The sequence below is a fragment of the Calidris pugnax genome, unplaced genomic scaffold (genome assembly GCF_001431845.1).
Source record: "Calidris pugnax isolate Ruff unplaced genomic scaffold, ASM143184v1 scaffold273, whole genome shotgun sequence".
NCBI lineage: Eukaryota > Metazoa > Chordata > Aves > Charadriiformes > Scolopacidae > Calidris > Calidris pugnax.
In genome coordinates, this window is record NW_015094508.1 from 8,258,515 (window position 1) to 8,273,596 (window position 15,082).

The 15,082-nt window shown below is 33.4% G+C and overlaps 1 protein-coding gene across 3 annotated transcripts in view; it reads right to left on the minus strand.

Moving 5' to 3' along the window:
- The window catches only part of IPO11 (importin 11), an 82,800-nt gene that overhangs the window by 38,895 nt on the left and 28,823 nt on the right, over window positions 1-15,082 (minus strand). For all 3 annotated transcript variants that reach the window (XM_014964969.1, XM_014964966.1, XM_014964967.1), the window contains exons 11-21: window positions 14,919-14,989; window positions 13,306-13,498; window positions 11,639-11,791; window positions 11,350-11,393; window positions 10,356-10,446; window positions 8,840-8,887; window positions 8,086-8,191; window positions 3,801-3,927; window positions 2,660-2,693; window positions 2,437-2,477; window positions 1,204-1,320 (exon numbers count right to left, since the gene is read on the minus strand). In XM_014964969.1, the coding sequence (XP_014820455.1) occupies window positions 1,204-1,320; window positions 2,437-2,477; window positions 2,660-2,693; window positions 3,801-3,927; window positions 8,086-8,191; window positions 8,840-8,887; window positions 10,356-10,446; window positions 11,350-11,393; window positions 11,639-11,791; window positions 13,306-13,498; window positions 14,919-14,989 (1,025 nt within the window). The remainder of the gene's footprint in view (window positions 1-1,203; window positions 1,321-2,436; window positions 2,478-2,659; window positions 2,694-3,800; window positions 3,928-8,085; window positions 8,192-8,839; window positions 8,888-10,355; window positions 10,447-11,349; window positions 11,394-11,638; window positions 11,792-13,305; window positions 13,499-14,918; window positions 14,990-15,082) is intronic.

A 15,082-nucleotide genomic window follows, 5' to 3' on the forward strand; every position in this document is an offset into this window, starting at 1 on the left:
TTATGCATGGCAACCAGGCTTAAGTTGTAAATAGAACACAAAAAGTACTTAATTTGATAACCAGAAATATTTTCATATCAATATATTCTTCGCTTAAACAGGATTCCTAAGTAACAGTATCCTTTAAGAAGACCAGAAACAGACCCAATGAAAAAAAAAGAAAAAATCCCGAATAACCTCCAAAGCTACCCATGCTTTGGAGAGGGGCTTGACTACATAACCTCCAGAGGTTTGTCCCAACCTAAGTTTTTTCTATGATCCCCTACAATACTAAAAGGTTAATCTATTTGTCTTCTAAAGTATTTAATTAGGAATTAACCTAGAGACTCAAAGATTCTTTCTCAACTTGTGATTTTCTGCTGCTTCTCTAGCTTATCTAAATACCAGAGAAATCTGCTGTCATGTTGGCTTTTCCCACAAGGGACAACTAGGAAAGCTTCATTTGGCTCTCAGACAGGATTACTTGTAGAAAGAGGAGATAAGCTCAAAACCATGCATTATCTGTCCTTAATACAGTAATACTGCAAAAAAAAAAACAAACAAACAAACAAAAAACAAACCCGACTCAAAAGCAGTCAACAATTCATTTTTAAATTCTGCAAAAGTATTTTCAATTTTGTTATGTATAAGCTAAAGGATATAATTTAACACTAAGAAATAAGTACCAAAAATTCATAATGTGAACTGAAAACTTTTCATGCAATTAAGGAGAGTGCTGTATAGGCAATTGTGATCCATACAGGTGTCAATGTGAGATTACAAATTTAACTGCACTGTCCCTTAGAGTGTGAAGCAAAATATCTCTTATAATATGTAAAATTTAATAAAATACTAGTTCAGATATAAGATGAGAAAACTAGAATAAATTACAATTTAAAAAAAAGAAAATTGCAAGAAATGCAGTAAGATATGCAGTCAAAGTCTTTCTGTACTCTAACAGATGAGTTAATAAAAAAATACATAGTACATAAGGAAAAGTAGTAATCGAGAAATAATATTTTACACAAAAGATAAATGAAAACTGAAAAGCAAAAAGAGAACCAAGTGATGTGAATAATGCAGGCATCTACGATGACAATAACTAGTCTATCAATCAGTAACTTTTTTCCACCATTTTTGTATAAGCTGGAAACATCAAGTCCTACTATGTGTTCTTAGTACAAGCTTATACTGAAATCTAAAAAAAAAAAATTAAAAAAATACCTGCATATTGACTCTTTCAATCACACAAGACAGAACGTGAAGAACATGCATTTTGGTGTCACATTGTGTTACTTCCTGCAGTAGCTGAAAGAGCAGTGTAAACATGGATTCCAGGTACTAAAAAAAAAAACAAAAACAAAATCAAAACCAACTACAGATTAGACCATCAAAAATACAATTGGTGACGTGAATTGGTGATTTTCCTTTACGCTTACAACTCCTACAACAAGACATCTATGAACTTTGAAAGACACTTAGCAAGTGTGCAAAATGTTACTTTTTCATTTGGAAAAACACACACTAGACAATCTACTGCCTAAGCAATTCAGGTACAGTCTTACATTACAGTTCAAACATGATCATTTCAAACATATATCATTTCCATGCTTTGCAAGTGTAAATATGACTTCACAGATAGAATATGACAAAGCTGAAAGTTGTAGCAGCACTTTTTAGGGTCAAAGAAAGGTATGGTCTTCCAGCTTTTGAGTCAATAGATAAAATTTATGTATTTAACTGAAAAAGACACCTTAAACAATTCCAATATTTACAGTGTAGGTGCACTCTGCATTTTTTGTTCTTTTTTTTTTTTCTCAAGAGAGTTCCAATTAACATAGCAAATTTTCTTCTCATTTGATTATGACTTCTAAATTTGAGTGATAAAAAAAAATTTTTGCTGTATTTAAAGCTAACATCTCATTATTTATGTATTTAATGGCACTAGTAATGACCACTGTAAAACACATAAACATAGGAGATCAAGAGACTCTGTGTTTTTAAGGCCCTATTTTAACCACACACTTAACAGTCAGTATTTATGTGAAACAGCAGGTTAGAAAGTACTGTGTGAAACAGGCATACTGGAAAGTCACATTGGTGTGGAAACATTTGCTAAAGACAGCATTCATCTTGTCTTAGCATGAAGAAACTTAGTATCTGGTCACACACAGTAAATATAATACTAAACACAATGCTAGGAAGTTGCAACAGTCATAATACTAAAAGGTTTTGAATTGTCTGTATATTGGACATCAGCAACTTTAACAGCAGCAGTATGAGTCTTTACATGTTTTGATGAAGACTGAAAAAAATACATACACACACAATTATTAGTAAATAATAAATAATAAATTAATTTTATCCTGGTTTAAAATGAAATTGGAAAATATTTTTTTCTGGTTTCCCCTATGGATCTATCTGCCCATCAGAATATGCCCATATAAATGCTCTTACCGGTAAGAACTGGTCAGTTCTGAACTCAAAGTCATCTACAGGTAAATATCCATTAAGGAAAAATAATACAGATTGCAAAAAGATACCAGAGTCAAATAAGCAAATGTTCCATGGATACACAAAAATTATCATGTGAAGAATTTGGTAGTAAGATTAGAATTGTTTATTTTCCAGTAACTCTGAATGAAGAACCAATCAAACATCTTTGCCAATAAAAGGATATTTAACTTCAGTGTCGTAGCTGTCTCAATACGCACCTGAAAGACAAAAGTCAAGAAGCATCACACATACATCCATTAAACTTCTTCATTATCAACATAATAACTGACAATATCAAATCAGTTGCTATTTTACCAATTGAATCATTCTACATATTCTGTCATCCTCTAAGAAATATAGTTAGTTCAACTCAAACATTTTCATTTGCTTTCATTTCAGTATCCTTCACAGTTTATTTGACATTGCTAAAGCGGTACTACCTGGACAAACTATTTAGGCAAAACCTTCACGAAGGTCAAGAAAGAATTAATCAAGAAGATATCTAGCCTATGATAAAAACCTCTTGCAATAGAAAGGAGTTTAACTTGGAATTATCTCATGCCCTGTTGTCACTCAAAAAGCAGAATCAAATAAACTCAGCAAGTTCCCATGTTCTTCCCTGGTAAATGTTCAAATGCTCAAAAAGCATTAAGTGAAAACAGTCACAACATTGACACTGAAACATACCCTGCTCTGCTAAAGCTGTCTGGAATCACAGAAATAACTGTTATGACTGCCAACTGCTAATATTTAACTAACTAACTAGCTAGGTTTATTTGGTTTAGTTGATGGCTGCTAGGTCTGTTTGTTTAAAAATTTAAAATAAATAAACAATAGCAAAACCAGCTTCTTGGCTCAATTTCACCTGTTGGTAAACTGATATTGTAGCTTAAAACCACAGAATTGTACTCAACCAGCTTAGCAACTAATGCCATTTATCGTATTCTGCTAACAGATAACTATGTTGATGCTTAAATAATATTGTATTCTGAAGAGACTAGGCACAGAATAATACTGTTTTATCTACACAGTGTTTATTTGTTTATTAATTATTTCTCTCAAGACACTTCACAACTTTCCTCTTACAAACCCCAGACTATTGCTATTGCCTTTCATTTTCCCACTGAAGCCATCAGCTAGCGAACATCTTAAGGGCTCGTTTCATGTCTTTGACTTGATTGTTCAACATCTCCACAATTAAACACCCCCACAACTTCCCAACAGATTATCTTTTGGAAGACACAACTTTAAGGTGTGATGTTATAAAATTCTCAACCAAGTTTACTCAAGGCGTGCTATTTATGTTTTGACTTATTTATACTTACCACTAAGTCCTGGTCTTGAAGCAAGTTACGAATTGCCTCATATAACATAGGTCTCAAGTCTGATTTGAATCTTACAGAAATCCACTGACCAATCAGCCAAATTACTCGTCGGCGTATTGGTTTATATCTTTAAAAGTAGGGGGGAAAAAATTGTACTCATTAACTCATTATACTTGCTGTTCTGGAATACTTTGAGAAAAAAGAAATGTAAGAATCACTAGGAAAACATTATTCCCCCCAGAAATTATCAAAAGATTAATTTGTCAAGCCCAGCTTTAAAACTTTAGTGCAGAAATATTTTTCATCAAAATTCTTCACTATAAGGCTACGGAAACACCCCCTTAGTCTGAAAAAGATAACTATCATCCTAAACAACTGCATCTTGAAGGTCTCAATGGAGATATGGTTTATTCTGCACACCGTATGCCAATAAAAGAAACTAAAAATAAATCTTATATTTATTACTGCCATCATGGTGACTACTGCTTTCACCACACTTTACAGCAATCTCCTTGACATTCCTTTTATGCTCAAAATTTTAGGTCAGAAACAATTTAAAAACATGTACTTATGTACTGCATTACAGCAACTGCCAGAGTATTTCATGTCATCATTCTAAAACCGTTCTTAGAAAGAACTGATGTTATCTAATCTCACACCACTGCTGCAGCAAGGACAATCCGAACCCCTTTAGAGTCAATGGTAAGAAGTAAGAACCAGAACGACAGTGAGCTGAATTGTGTAACACAGTCACTCAGAAAAGCACTCCATAGAGCTATTTTTCTCCACTGATTATAAAAGCTGATCAGGAAGAGTAGCTCAGATCTACATGTTTAATTGGCAGACATATAAAGTTAGTGAAGATGAATCTTATTCACAGAATTTTAACTCACAAATTATTTTGCCTTCTTATCCTAAATGTATTTTTCATTTGATGAACCTCTGCCTTGTAAGACACCAAGACAACAATTTAAACAGAAGTTATTGAGGCTTCTTTACATTTAGTAGTTGTGATTTATTAAACATTCCCATAACCACGAGATAATTAACAAAGCACACCTTCAGAGAACATGAAAATTGTGGAAATAGCATGTATACAGCAGTGTCTAGGACTGGAACACAGGTCTAATGAGGAATAATGTTCCAATGTTGCCTTAGGTTTATTGAGTGGCAGAAGAGCATGAACAACACATGCTGAAGCAAGGGCTTAGGCAAGATGTTGCCTTACTAACATGTCCTTCTATTTATTCGAGAAGCTGTGATGATGCAAATTTTTCTATTCTTAGAATGCCTATACATAACCATGTAAAAATCAGAATATTAAAAACTAAGTGTTTTTTCTTGAGATTGGCATTGGATAGTTTTCAAACCACTACCATATAAAGAAAGGTTTGAAATGATGTAAGCATATAATCATCTGCTCACAGTAAGGTTTTTCAGCTCTGGTGATATCTGTTATACAATCCATACATCCTACCTCCACCTTGATATTCTTTCTCTCTCTCAAAAGATAGTGTACTTTTGAGTTTTTGGGAGTGATCTCTGTGTGTGTTTGGGTTTTGTTAGGGATTTTTTTTGTTTTTTAAAAAGGACTTAAGTTCTTAGAAATTCTACTTATAGGAATATAGAGTGCCTTTGAGGTTTTTGTGCGTGGGTGTGTGTTTAGATTTTTTCTTTTAGTTTTGGGTTTTGTTTTTTTTTAGAGGGACTTAAATTCCTAGAAACACTTCTGCTCAAAGGCACTCATTTTTAAGGTCTTACCTTTTCTACATCCAATACTTCTGGGAAAAGTTCACCTCTTCAAACTTCACTAGTTTTTACACTAAGAGCACACTCTAAGTATAAGGATGTTGAGCCTGCTGAACCTAAAGCCCACATGGGAAAAGTGACCATATTCGAAAATAATGCAGCTTCTGTTGCAATAGTCATAGGATGGCAGCTTTAAGCAGTCTGGACAGCATTCAGACATTCAAGTATCTTAACTGACACCAAAGTAGCAAGTGTCACATCAATGGGAAAAGCTGCTTTAAGATTAAATTATTACGAAAAATTGTATTTGGTGAACTGTCTTAATAATTAACAGAAAAGTTTCTCCTTAATCAGAACAAAACTAAATACTATGGCAAGCGATAAATTTGGCAATGCAATCTTTCTCAAAGTATTTTAAAATATTTTTTCATTGATCCCATATTTCCCCTATTGCTATGGTCATGGTCAACAGACTAACTATCAACAGACAACGAAACAGACAAAGAAAACAAAATACAGCAAACTCTATGGTCACTGCTGACAACACATAGGTTCGTGTTCCCAAACACAAAGCAGTTTGTGAACAAGCATTCTAATTGCTATGGGACACTCTGTGGTGTGGTGGTACCCTCCAATCCACTTTATCTGAACTGCATATGTACTCCTGAAGCTGTTCTTAAAGCAGCACTCCATTCAAACTACTAACACCGCCTCCCTTATTGCCACGGTGGTCTCCAATGTTGCTGGCAGTAGAAGCAGTTCAAACACAAAAGGCTCCAAAACTTCTGGATGACTTCTACTGCAGGCTCCTGTCCCCACAGGTATTTCACCCTGGGATATCACAAATGCCACCCAAATAGTCAGATCAGGTGTCTTCCCTACTGTAAATACAACTATATCAACCACAGAAGACTTTCGTCTGTTTTACTTATATTATATGGGTGGATAGCATAAAAATGGCAAAGCCAGCATGTGCTACAAATACCATGGCAGCTTTATTCAATAGAGATTGGTGCTGGTGTGGCACAACAACAAAGTACCAATCATATATGCAAGACCTCTCAGTTTTTCCTGCTCTTCTGACATATAGTCTAACAGAGTTACTTGGCCACTGCTAGACAGCAAAGTGAAGTTGAGGTCATACAAAAAAAAGACTAAGGAGAAAAAGAATACAAACATTAGGAAACACCAGGTAAACAACTGTGGTGATCATTCCGTGGCTCTAAAGTAAGGCTATATATCCAAAAGCATATAATTCATTTTTTAAAAGGTACGTTGTAATAAAAAGCATTTTAATATTTGGAAGTTTAGCACTGATCTTCCACTCTACATGAAATTGAACTGTATTTGTAAAGAAAATGTTTACAACTGGCATTTGGAAATTAAAAAAAAAGCTGGCTAGCAACTCATTATCAAATATCATCTACAATGTATAGTAGCTCCTGCAGGTATTAGCAAACAAATTATTTTATGTTTCACATAGCAATTATGTCTGGTAAGACAAATTGCAAATGTAGAAGAAAAAAATAGTAAAATTCTTGAAAGGACATTAGGGTCACTGCCAATGACTTTGATGAGTAAAAATAGGATATAGTTATTCAGAGTCAAAGGGTGATTTGGCACTCATCTGATGAGGATTAGCACCACATACAATAGTGGTCACTGTTCTTCCCCTGAGGGAAGAGTGACAGCTGGAGGAATAAGGAGGAATACTGTCTTTTAGTCAGTTGTAGAGATGGACAGCTCAGTCTGTACCGAGAGGCCAAAACCAATCTTTCAAAGTACCCTATAATGTCCGCTAAACAAAAAAAAAAAAAAAAAAAACCAAAAAAACCCAAAAAGACAAAACAAAAAAAACAAACACCAAAAACCAAAACAAGAAAAAACTACTTATGTGAAGACCATAAAACCACAACAAGAAAAAACTACTTATGTGAAGACCATCCAAGTGAGAGGGGCCTTGGTTAGAGGAAAAATCCACAGGAGATGGGAAACATTCTTTATGTAGAATGAGCCTGTAATCATTCACACTTTACAATACAATCCAAATCCTTCCCCACTTTATTGCTGGCAAAATTAACTGAAGAGCGCTACAGAGGGCTTGTAAAGAAGAACAAATCACTATTTTGGCTAAGTTTTGTAGACATTATTTTCACAGATTTTCGTTGGACTTTACTGCCTGAAGGGCTCTGGGTACTCAGGAGATCTATGTATCTTTCTTTAAATAAGCGAAGGTGGTTGTCCTGGGGAAAGTTTACTCAACTCAAATACATGCAAGAAGACCCACTCACAATATTTTTACAGAATCAGGGAAGTATTCACCACACAGTAATTTAAACATAAACAAAAACCATCAGGAGCACTGTAACTTCTGTGACTTTATCAGTTACCCCTATCTATTTCTCTGCTCGCTTAGTGGATATGTTTAAATACTGAGTATTTTTCAAGTCTGCAATTATTAGACATTATGTCTTACCAGATTTGTATCAACAGTTCATATTTAAATGATGAAGGCATAATAAACCAAGGTGTTTACCTGTTATGAGAAACCTGTAGTTCTGCTAATAGTTGATTTTTAAACCACTGATCAAAATCCACACTATCAAATAGTTCATAAGCAGCCAGTCCAACCGCATTATACACTGGGGAAAAACAATAGTTATGCTTATTGTCTGCTTAGATGTTTGATTTTTAATACTAAGTAATCAGACTAATTTAAGTTTCAAAAAACATTTTTGATAACCTGGACATCACAAAGAAAACACAACTAAAGCATAACTTTCTGAAGAAAGATATCAGACCATGGTGAAGGGAACTCTGGAGGAAATTTTATGAAAAGAAAGATATTACAGAACAAAATTCAGACTCTTGAAATTAATTAAAAGTCACAAGAACAACGAAGATCTTATTTTAACATCAAGAATGGTTCCATCAGAGGTCTTAGACAATTCTTTTCTTTTGCCATAAAATCTCCTTACTTGTAAAATGGACAGAGTATCTCCATGGAAGCACTGTAGCTCATTTATTTGCAGAGAAGAAAGGACAGGACAGTAAGGGACATTGTCTAAGGGTTTGTTTCACAAAAAAGGCTGAAAAAAGCACCATATTTTTACATAAGCATTTTGAAAAGTGAAGACTGAGATCAAATGAAAAGAGAAATGGGATTTAGGTCCTAATTTCCAACTGCCTTAAAAAAATATCTTGCAAATTCTTCATATAATTTTTAAGAAGCCAAGCACATACACAGAAGTGGCTCTGCTACTTCAAAGGTAAAGCAAAATTTAATTTACCAGCATCTTTAATCAGTATAGCACTGGTATCTTCCATGTTGGTAGATCCTACAAGGCAAAGTTAAAATAATAAAAATAATAATAATAAAAAAAACCACAACTGAAACAAAGAACACAAGCAACTTTGCACTTAAACACTTTAAGCATGCTGTGAATTAAGACTGTTTCACTATTTTTGTTTTATTCACAAGTTTAGTTGTTTCAGTTTCAATAATTTCTTCAGTGAGTATACTACAATTCAATCTCTGCTTTCACACTCTATTTTTGACTGACTTCTTTGGAGCTGAACATTTTTAAACATGCATGTAAGTCAGAAGCACGTAGTTTAAATGAACAGACTCAAAACCTGCAAATGGCTGAAGACTGTCGACCACATGGTACCATTTCCAACAGAGTCCTAGACCTAATTCCCATATACATTATATATGTGTGCATGTGTACTTACAATGTGTAAGTAATGATTTTCCAATAACATAAGAATTAACGAATTATTAATATCATCTAGTACTTCGACAGTAAGTCTTAAGTTGAAAAATGGCTACTACAAGTGTCAGGAGGAAAAAAAAAATACATATATGCTTTAGTATGGAAGTATTAACTTCCATAAACTTCCATAACTCTTTGAAAACAAAATAATTGACAACCCTGTTGTAAGGAGCCTTTTACAATTCCCAGAATCACTGCACAGCAAGCTACCCTGAAATGTGTACACAAAGCGTTTTATGAAGAGATTCTGTGAAGTCAGAAACCACCCTCAAAAAATGAGTATTTACTTCTATTTAATAGAAAGTACTGACCCATTCTTATAAGTACAAATATAAGACATTTTCAGTCAGGTAAGGTACAACCTGGGAAAACAACCTAAGCTGAAATGTCAGGGAAAACAAAGTGGCAGCTACCGCTCATTATCTTTCATGGCCACTACAAAACTTAGTTTGAGGGTGAAAAATCATAGAATAGAATAAAAGAAAACTTGAATCATTTGTCTGTCTATGAAGATTTGAGTCTTCATGCAGAAAACCACTAAATTTTTAAAGAGATTTTTCAGATTTTGAAAGTCCTCTAGACTTTCCAAAATGACAGCATAACTTGAATTTTTTCTTTTGAAGATCTTTTTTCCCAGGATTTTTGCAGAGACATGACAGAATTACCATAAACTGCCTTGCAACACTTGAACAGGAAGTTCCCATTAAAAAACAACCTACAAAATTTACTACGCTTGTTGACCATTCCCAAGAAAGCCTGAAACCTCATGAAAGTAGAATGCCCCAATTTTTGTCGGTCATCTAAAACAGTTATGACAAGAAGTAAAGAATCTTTATGACTATTCATAGATACACACTGCATTTTCCTTATGGTAGGTTTAGAAATAATTTTAATTTTTGTCCTTTCAAAAATACAGGTAGAATGCACTATATAAAATTAGATATCAAAAGGTAAAATTGTTTAATAGTTGACAAAAGCAAACGTAAAGAATTCTACATTTTACAGTTCCTTTATGTTTTAAAGAACTTACCTTGTAGACCGCGAACCATTTCTAAAAGCACAGGGGTAAGAGTCTGATTATATTCATGGAAAATATCAATAAAGAGAACCTCTGTGCATGGCTGAAAAATTAAAAAATCTGTTTCAGAATCTATCAAAATAAAGACAATGAAAACACATTTTATGCTAAAATTTTAAGCGCTGAGTACCTCAAACCAGAGGTCGTAATTTAAAATACAATATACCATGGCAAAATTAGTATTATATGAAATAACTCTCTCCCTACTACTCAGTATGCTTAACCCTAGCAAGAGTTTGATGGCTGTACCTACACCAGCCAGTGCTGCAGCACAAGAACAACTGGTCTGTGGAGTGGAAAAGCGGGTGTTGAGAAGCCAGTGACCAAATTGTGGGTATGTTACAGTTTACTTTTGGATTAGCTCTAGCTGAATCCTCTGGACTGAATACCCGTTTGCACGTGGAACACACTCGATGCACGGGCTTCGAGATTTTTAGTTCTAAAATGAGAGTGATCCAGCAAATAAACTTTTGAGATCTCTCCGCAAAGCAAAACAAATCACTGCAATGATAATTGGGAGACTCAGTACAACAGCATACTTTTGTTCTGAACTAAAATGCTAATGTAAATGCATTTGAAGCTTTCCTCATTCGTCAGGCCTACTAACAAAGTCATAAATGATACTACCAGTTATCAGTTTAAAGAGACAACTCCTATTGGGTTTAATCACCATCAGATACTACACAATGCCAATGTTGAAGTACACTCCTTTTCTCTCCTGCCTAAAATATGATGTGCATAGTTTCCAGTGTATTTCAGCATGTTTGATCATCGATAAAGGAATAAAGTTAATTTATACTAATTCTAATGAAATTTCCTTAGCTAAAGATTTTTTTTTAAAGCACAAGCTTATCTTTCTACCAAATATCATATTTCTTGGCTACAAGATTATCAAGAAATGCATCCAGAAATGTTGAATGTTTTTCTGTCAAATAGAAACACTTACTCTGAGACTGTATTTCCAAGAATCTCCTCCTGTCTCTTCTACAGCTATTATTTCACAACGAAGAAGAAAAAGTATTATCGTTATTATTATTAACTATGGTTCAAATAAAGTTTAATATTTAGAAATGTGGGTATCAAACTACTAAGAAATCTCTCGTTATGAAAACAATCTCTAGCGTCTGCAGAAAATAAATCAGCCCATATTGCAGTAAGCAATTTGTAGAAACAACGTGGATACGAAACTCTTATATCGAAATAAACTGCAACCAACTATTCAACATGTTTCTTACTGAAGCCTTCTGGGTCCTCTTCCCACATTGTTAATTCTTCCTTTGTCAGCAGGAAATAGTGAGTGACTAATCTCCTACATATTTCCATTAGTGTCGGATACGTGAAAAACGCTGTCTTTATCTTATGTGCTTCAAGAGTTTCAGGACTGCTATCTGAAATAGAACAGACAATTCAAATTACAATTAAGTGGCTTAGTGATCAAATAGTAGTCTAGGAAAATTAGAAAGAAATCAACAGATAGGAAAAAGAGAAAATAAAAACATTTTCATGGCAGACTTCCATAACAGGTTTTCAGGTGGTACTTTTTTTAAGGAAGTTAAATTCCCAGATTAATTTACTTTTAAGAGAATTCTTTTACAGCGCAGTTACACTGAAGGATCACTAGGGCTTCACAAAGTATTTCTGTAATGCTTTTCAGCTGCTATGCAGATGAAAAGAAAAACTGTTTACCTGCTGGTTTTAGAGGTTTTTTTTTCATTTAGCGTTACTGAATCTAAAAGCACACAGAACTCAAAAAAAGACTCATTTATACCTAATCAGAAAGTTTATCCAAATACAATCTTAAAAACAACTTGGGTTTTTAGGAGTTAATATTGGTTAAAGAAAGCATCAATAAATTCAAATACCGTATGCTATATAGCCAACACAAACACTATATACCAGCAAGAAAAATTAAGAAACTAAGAAAAATAAATTTTCTATTTTAACTTTTTTGCATCACCCAGTTCTCAGAAAGTCAAGTAATATAGCTTCTATCACAATGTGTGATATTCTTTTCGTCTCAAGTGACCACTTTTCTATTTCAAAACCTCAAACACAACTATGAACTTTTGCAATTAGAAATTTCTGTTAATAATCAGTGGATTTAGAACATTTTAATGTACAGTAAAATTATGGGATAACACTGAAATACTTCAGTATTTAAGAATTTTAAAGGCTGGGTTTGTGAAATCTCTCTGACACATACCAGTATGTTCATTAAACTTTTTTTTTTAAATTTAGAAAACAAATGTTGTTACCTAGGAATTGTCAAATATCAAATTAATGTGCAACGTTGGTTTTTTTTTTCTTTAATACAGTTCAACACTGTTTTTCATTATCCACACAAACAGTGTTGTATGAAGATTCAGAATGAAACACAGACCTACAAAGCAGAATATTTAAACTGCTTTATACTCAACTGCATGCCAAATTCACTGTTTCTGTACTTCAGACTCCTGGCATTAGTTAATTACAGCAAATACCTCATTTTATGAAGCATTTCTCAAAGGAAAGATGCATCAAACCATTTGATGAAAATAAATCAAATTCCATACCTCAATACTTCTTAAAATTAGTTTAATTAATAAAAAAAAAAAAATCAACAGAGGAAAGATATTCATGCTCCTTGTATATTTAAAACTACTTTAGCAAGTCAATGTCTTTATACATTAATAGTTTAACCACCAAATTAAAAATTGTCAGTATAGAGACAGAAGCACATATTACTAACATCAAGTACTAAACATCTAAATTTTACTAAGTTTTTCTAAATTTTACAAAATTTTACAATTAGTAAAACATCAAGTACTTAAAAAAAAAGTCTTAAAGAGTTTTACTGTTGGGAAAAACTAGAAAAATGTTTCTCAAGATTTAAAAAACATTTTTTAGTAAATAACAGCAGTACCTTCAATATTCTTGGATGGCTTGTAAGCATAATTTTTTACAATCATCTTAATGAGATTCATGCACTGTACAATAAACCGCTCAAATACAATTCCTTCACCAGCTTCTGTGAAAACATAGCTTACAGCAAACTCCAGTGACCTCTGAATCAAAGGGGTGAATGAAAAAGGATGTTGATCCAGGAAGTCCAGAAGCTAAAAATTAAGAAAGTAGAAGGGCAAGAAAGAGAAATAGAGAAATCAAATTACTTTTTGTGTAAGTCTTATTAATAGTTATCAAAAACAAGTGTCAATTTATATAAAATTACAGAAAACAACACCGACAGAAAATTAGAAGAGATCGGTATGAATGAAATTGCTTATCAAAAACAAGTGTCAATTTATATAAAATTACAGAAAACAACACCGACAGAAAATTAGAAGAGATCGGTATGAATGGTTAACAAAACATTATTTTACCCTGACATTTTTGATTCATGTTCAAAATTACTTCTTTTTAAGCAACTAGACCAGCTTAATAGCAACACAGTATATAAAACACATCAGCCACACTTAAAATCCTGAACATTTTAGCTGGTAATTCATCCTATTAGAATTATTATAAGTAAAAGAGAAATGAGGGAAATAACCTTTTAGTCTTTTTTCTCCCCCTCCACTGCAGTACAAGCACTTGCTTCCTTAGCTTAGTTTTTCCAACTACCGGTCTAGAAGGCCCTGGTTAATTTCTTTAATCTCTACTGCTGCAAATATACTTAAACTTGAATTCTTGCATCTGAATTTGTACAGGTGGTAGATTATCTATTAATAAAGTGTATTGTCTCTTCGGGTCTATGAAAAAAAGATGCACATGCCTCACATACATATAGGAAGTACTATAACAAAGACTAAAAATGTTGGGTCAGAGCACTTTCAGTCCAATTTTGGTGAAGCCAACAGGTGACTCTCACTTCTGATAATTAGGGTGAATATTTAAATAAGATACATGGCCCCACAATAGAATCTGAAAACAATAGGAATTCTGTAGGTTTTCTTTCTTTCAAAAACAGAGCAAGTGATAATGCTAAAATTACCTTGTAATAATATATGCAATTAATGGTGGCACAGAATTAGCTGACAACTCCATATAACACAAAAGTAACAAAGGGTAAGAGAGTTTGTTAATTTTCTTTCAATAAACTCAAAGTGTCCAGTTATTCAATAGAACTAACAGGGCCTTAGAAATTGCAATCTAACTACTTATAAAAGACAGGATGAAAAGTTTATCTCTTCTTTATTCATCAATGCTGATACCAATGTTTTAGCAAAACTTCCAGAATTCTTTTCTGAGCAAAATCCTAGCTAAATAATTCACTTATGGAATGCATTTGACTTTGTGTGAGCTAAGGAAATGCATTCTTCCCTCCTGCAACTTATGTTACCATGAGTAATGAGACATTCTTTGCCTTAAAAAAAATTTCAAAAACGTACTTCATAACAAAGAATTTTTAAGTTGCAGTTCCTTCCTTATCTTTAAAAGATCTGAAACCTATTGGCTTTAAGACACATACATATCTGAACAGGAGCTGCTCCTCCAGCACAGTAAACTATTCAGTAACTGAACACAGAATTTACTTACCACTTTAGTGAACAGAATTATAGTCTTTTCTAGACGATCTCTGCATACATTTTCTGCTCTTATACTTCTACCTGGTAAATCAGATATTTAACAACTATCACTTTTTCAGACTTTCCTTTTCTTTTTGGAGAGCTAAGTTTTAAAAAGTTAACATGGGAGAACAT